Here is a 6395-nt window from a genome sequence, read left to right on the forward strand (position 1 = left end):
GCATGGCTGCCGGCTGCCATCTTGGCTGACAGTTAATTTGCATAAGGATATGCTGATTAGCCAATGGGAAGGGTAGCGGTCGTACGCCAATTACCATGTTTCTCTTTTATTAGTGTAGATATGTATATACATAAATATATGTGTATATATAAATGTATATATGTATATATACACAAGTATATGTACATATACATATATGTGTATGTATAAACATATATGTATATACATAAATAAATGTATTTAAGTATATACATATATGTGTGGTATACATTTTTTTCCTGAACTGTTTGAGAGTAAGCTTCAGATATGTGTTCTTTTACCCTAAATCGGTGGTTCCCAACCTGAGGCACATGCCCCACAGGGGGGCAATTTGATTTTTAAGATTTTTAAGCGGGGACAATTTGAGAATGAGTTATTAATGAATTTTTTGCATTTCTTGTGGTTCTAGGGGCCTCATATACAGTATCCTATATAATAGAGCTAATATGCAAATGGTAGTCACGCTGTGACACCATAACAAACGATCAGCAGGGACCTGAGGCTGTGTGGCTCTGGGGCCAGGGTACCTGAAGCTGTGCCCCCCGGCACCAGGATGTGAGGCTGCTTCCCCCATCCGGCGGGGCTTGACAGTGGTGGGGCCGGCCGGGTCTTCATGTTGTCCAATGGGGGTGGGGCTGGCTGGACACTTCTATTATAGAGAAAGGGTAAATAGCAATTTTAAAATATTTCCTCTAATTCTCTTTTAATGTGTACAAATTTTGTGCACTGGGCCACTAGTATAAATCTATATTGTGACATATTTATGCATTTCAGTTCTCTATTACATGTTTTGAAACTTTATTTGCTATTTTTTATATGACTTCATATTTTTTTTAAACAATTTCTTAGTGATTTCTTCCTCAGTACTTCAACTGTCCTTTCGTTCTTTTATTTTTTTCTTTCATGGATGCCATGTTCTTTGGAAGCTTGTTTAGACCAAGTTAATGGCCTTTTAGGCTTCCTCCATGTGAATAGGAGTTCACTTTTTGAATAATAAGAATTATATGTCATGGAGTTGGGGGGCATCAGGATTTTAGAGATGCTTAGGTGGGACATGGCCAAAAAAAGCTTGGGAACCACTGCCCTAAATACTTCAGTGTGTGTTTCTCAAAACACAGGGACTTCCTCTCACAAATGTACAGTGTACAAAAGGTTCATTGACTTGGCTTCATATTCCATGTTGCAACTAACATTTAGGACACCACTACTTGTCACGTTATGGTATAGTATCAAAAAAGAATATCACAATTATCTGAAAAGGTTATTAAAATACTCTTCCCTTTCAATCACACATCTGTGTGTGGCAAGATTTCTTTTCATTATATATATCAACCAAAATATGTAACATATTATCTACAGAAGTAGGTAAGAGAATCCAGCTACCTTGTATAAGTCAAATATTAAATAAATTTTCTTAAAAAACCACTCATTTTTGTGTTCGAAAATTATTATCCCAATAATTCTATCCACATATTCTAATAATTCCATCAATTATCTCTCTTAAAACAGGAAATCTCAGCTCATCCTTTGCATTTCATTGTCATGTTTCTTTAGCCTACTTTAATCTGGAATAGTTTCTCAGTCTTCCTTTGTCTTTCCGGATGTAGACATTTTTTAGTATAGGCAGGTTTTTGGAGGGGATCCTCTGACTTGGTTTGTCTAATGTGCTGATGATTAGATTCATATCATGCACTTTTGGCCGAAGGATGTGTCCTTCACCCCAGAAGGCACAGGTGTTGGTTTGTCCTGTGACTAGTCATGTTAAGTTCCATCACCTGGTGATAGTGGTGTCTGCTACGCTGCTTCCCTGTAAAGTTACTATTTTTCCATTTGTAATTAATAAATACCTTGTGAGGAGTGACCCTGACTCTAAATATCCTGTTTTTCACAGAATTTTTCTCTGTTTTTTGTTTTGTTTTGTTTTTAATCCTCACCCAAGGACATGCTTAAAGAAAGGCAGGGAGAGAGAGAAAAACATCAATTGGTTGCCTTCCGTACGTTCCCCAATCAGGGATTGAACCTGCAACCCAGGTATGTTTCCTGACCACAACTTTTTGGTGTACGAGAGGACGATCTCACCAAATGAGCCACTCCAGCTGGCTCTCTCTGGCTTTAGAGCCAGGGTCCAAGCAGAAGCCCCTGGAGCCCCAACTGCTCTATGGAATATTCTTTGCCTTGTTTAATGGATACATTAGGGAACCTGAAAGATGATGACTTTATAAGTAGTATTACTTGAAATTCCTCGAGCTGAAAAAATGATTATTAGTGGGGGAAAATAGTAGACCTTGTATACTTCATGATTTCAACTGAATTTAAAGAACAAAAACGAAACAAGTATAGGCATACCTATCTTTATTGTGCTTTGCTTTATTGCCTCTACAGATGTTGCAATTTTTTTTACAAATTCAACGCAAAAAATTACTGCTTGCTTTATTGTGGTGGTCTGGAACAGAACCCTCAGTATCTCAGAGATGTTCCTGTACAGAAGCAAAGGACCCGAGGAAACATGCCAGAATGCTAATGATGTGTCTTAGGCTGGTGGGGTTGTGTGTTTTTGTTTTTTTGTTTTTTAAATATATTTTATTGATCTTTTACAGAGAGGAAGGGAGAGGGATAGAGAGTTAGAAACATCGATGAGAGAGAAACATTGATCAGCTGCCTCCTGCACACTCCCTACTGGGGATGTGCCTGCAACCAAGGTACATGCCCTTGACTGGAATCGAACCTGGGACCCTTCAGTCCGCAGGCCGACGCTCTATCCAGTGAGCCAAACTGGTTAGGGCGGTTGTGTGCTTTTTATCATTCTAGTTATAATAACATGTTTATAGCAAAGTTATGGAAAAGTGTTTTTAAATTTTTGATATAACTTCTATATAGGAAGCAAAATTTCTGCCTAGTTCTGGCATATGAGCTCAATGTTAGTGATGCTGTAAGTCAGTCGTTGTGCTCCTTGTGTGCCATTTCTCCCACCACCTTTGCAGAGCCTATCACATGAATATTCTCGTGACATTTGTTGAAGTCTTTTCATTGGTTCTGTATCTTTGTATTCAGGTAATGAAGATTCAAAGGTACCTTCAGAAAGAAAGAAGTCTGTCTACACAGATGGGTTTTCTAAATCTGGAAAAAATAAAAGAATTGCAACCACTACTCCAAGTAAGTTTTGCAGGCTGGTGTTGGAGAGTCAGTGTACTGTCACAGCTAAAAGCTGGGATGCCGGAACTGGGGCTGGCATTCTTCAGTTGAATGTTAGAATAGTTGTACTGCCTATTTCGTCAGGTTGATATATAGATTAATTGAGCCTGTTTTCCACTTCTGATTACCTAGCATAGTAACTAACATGTAGCAGGTATTCACTAAATATCAGAGAATGGATGTCTGTAAAGTACTTGGCATAGTGTCCACTTCGTAATAAATTTCTTAAAAAAAAAAAGTCCAAGGCGGCGGTCGCCAACCTTTTGGACCTCACGGACTACCAGTGGTCCGCGGACCCCCGGTTGGCGATCGCTGCTCCAAAGGTTTCCTTAAACCAGTGGTCACCAACCTTTTGGACCTCACGGACCACCGGTTGGCAACCACTAGTCTAAGGGACTCCATTTTGGGACATGTAATTCTTCCCTATTTCTTATTCAGAATATATATTTAGAATATATACTTAGAAGAGGGGTCAGCAGACTACTGCTCGCCTTGGCCTGTCTTCTAGCCCTTGAGCTAAGAATGATTTTTACACTTAAAAAGGGTTCTATGAAAAAAAGAAGAAAATCAGATAGACCATACCATTTGTGGTCACAAAGCCTATTTCCTGTCTGCACTTTACAGAAAAAGCGTGCCAATGCTTGGCATAGAGTTTTCTAAGCATTGTAAAACATCAAATTTATGATTAAAATAAGGCCATTTGATTAATTGGTGAGGGGAGAGGACAAATATGTTATTCTTTTCTTATCCCCTAGACAAAATCAGTATGTCAATTAGCAGTGGCACAATGGAGAGATGGTGAATATTGAATTGTTTTTAAGATAGATGTGCTTTGCCACTGAGTTTCCAAAAACTAAATGTTCTAAATGTTTCAAATTAAAGTTTTGGCATAGATGATACTGAAACTGAATGTTAGGAATGCAGGGGAGAGAATAAGTGTTTATAGGAAAACTAAGGGAAGGTAAATAAATGGATTTTGTTTGTTATTAATTTTCATATTTTGTGGAATGTTCTAGACTTTAAGAAGCTTCATGAGGCCCATTTTAAGGAAATGGAGTCCATTGATCAATATATTAAGAGAAAAAAGAAAAATTTTGAACAACACAATTCACTTAATGAACTGAAGGTAATTATGTTCTTAATGGGACTAAAATACTTGGTTTTAATCTTGGTACCGTATATACAGCATGGTTAATATAACCAGCTTTCGATGGATTCATGGAATGGATTTGAGTTTAATGCATCTTTATTATCTTAAATTGCTTTCCCCTACTATGAGAATTTTCAAAACCCTTCAGATAAACAGTGAGTCCTCACTATACAGAATGAATTCCAAAGTGGAAATAAGTTATTCTGTTTTCCACATTCAGACATTGTGCCTAACACCTTTGTTGAGGATGGACTGCTATAATTATAGCCGAAGCCATCTTCCTTCCCTGTCTCTTACCTAAAGGAGAAAGGGTGACTAGCAGTGGCTAACTTAAAGGCTCTCAGTGATTACTGAGCCCCCCACTGGGCCTTCAGTCCAGGTCCTACTGGACCCAGGGCCCCTTCAAGTAAGAAAAGGTGATCAAGTCAAGCTCCACGGTTGAGTTACTGGAGTGGGGAGCTGATAACGTCCTCAGAAGTTGATGCTATTATCTTACGTGGTATCTGGTGTCTAAAGGAGGCTAGGGAAACATTTATTTTAGAAATTTTTTTTTAAATATATTTTATTGATTTTTTACAGAGAGGAAGGGAGAGAGACAGAGAGCCAGAAACATCGATGAGAGAGAAACATCGACCAGCCGCCTCCCGCACATCTCCCACTGGGGATGTGCCCGCAACCCAGGCACATGCCCCCGACCGGAATCGAACCCGGGACCCCTCAGTCCGCAGGCCGACGCTCCATCCACTGAGCCAAACCGGTTTCGGCTATTTTAGAATTTTTAATAATACTTAACCACCTGCATTATTTCTCCAAAAGTATTTGAGGCAGTTTGTGGTATTACAACACAAAACAGTGTAAAGTCGATTTAAAAAGGGCAGAAGCCCTAGCCAGTTTGGCTCAGTGGATAGAGCATCGGCCTATGGACTGAAGAGTCCTGGGTTCCATTCTGGTCAAGGGCACGTGCCCGGGTTTTGGGCTCGGGTTGCAGGCTCGATCCCCAGTACGGGGTGTGTAGGAGGCACCAATCAATGATTCTCTCTCATCATTGATGTTTCTATCTCTCCCATTCCCTTTCTGAAATCAATAAAAATATATATTAAATAAATAAATAGGGCAGAAAATGAACACTGTTAGCAGGTACATTGTCTATCATATCAGTCACTTGGTTGAGTTTTTAGTTTTCTGCCAACATGGAAATGCACTGGGTGATAAATTCTAAATAGTAAAACACACACGCACACGCACACACATACACATACAGACACACAAACACACAAATCCCATAAGCTTCTTTTTTTAAAAAAATGTATTTTATTGATTTTTTACAAAGAGGAAGGGAGAGGGATAGAGAGTTAGAAACATCGATGAGAGAGAACCACCGATCAGCTGCCTCCTGCACACCCCCTACTGGGAATGTGCCCACAACCAAGGTACAGGCCCTTGACCGGAATCGAACCTGGGACCCTTCAGTCCGCAGGCCGATGCTCTGTCCACTGAGCCAAACCAGCCAGGGCGAGGTCAAGCTTTAATAATGTATTTTCCTTTCTCAGAAGCGTTCCATAACTAAGGAAGTGGTGGCAACTCCAGTGGGTCTCCAAAGAAGATTTTCTATGGCTTGTACTCCCTCAAGCCAGCAGCGCTCACAAGGCCGGGCCCAGGGTGCTGCAGATCTGAGCACCTTGTATATGAAGGGGTCGGTCAAGCGTTCCACTCTCTCAGCAACTAAAATGAATGTCAGGTAAAGAACTCCAAAATGTGACAGAGGACAAGGTCTCAAAACTTTATAGCTTCTAATACATTTCAGGTGGACTACATCAAATGTTTTCACGTTGATAAAAAAAGAACGAACCCTGGCCAGTTGGTTCAGTTCGTTGGAGTGTTGTCCCCTACTACACTAAAAAAGGTTGCGTGTTCAATTCCCAGTCAGGGCACATACCGGAGGCAACAGATCGATGTTTCTCTCTCTCTCTCTTCTCTCTCTCTCTCTCTCTCCCCCCCTCCCTCCCTCCCTCCT

The 6395-nt window shown here is 40.2% G+C and overlaps 1 protein-coding gene across 3 annotated transcripts in view; it reads left to right on the forward strand.

The window, feature by feature from the left end:
• Nucleotides 1-6395, forward strand: part of NUSAP1 (nucleolar and spindle associated protein 1) — a 37354-nt gene that overhangs the window by 17978 nt on the left and 12981 nt on the right. For all 3 annotated transcript variants that reach the window (XM_014534803.1, XM_014534802.1, XM_005860259.2), the window contains exons 5-7: nucleotides 3091-3192; nucleotides 4248-4357; nucleotides 5932-6119. In XM_014534803.1, coding sequence (XP_014390289.1) covers nucleotides 3091-3192; nucleotides 4248-4357; nucleotides 5932-6119 — 400 coding nt within the window. The remainder of the gene's footprint in view (nucleotides 1-3090; nucleotides 3193-4247; nucleotides 4358-5931; nucleotides 6120-6395) is intronic.

The sequence above is a fragment of the Myotis brandtii genome, unplaced genomic scaffold, assembly GCF_000412655.1.
Source record: "Myotis brandtii unplaced genomic scaffold, ASM41265v1 scaffold133, whole genome shotgun sequence".
NCBI lineage: Eukaryota > Metazoa > Chordata > Mammalia > Chiroptera > Vespertilionidae > Myotis > Myotis brandtii.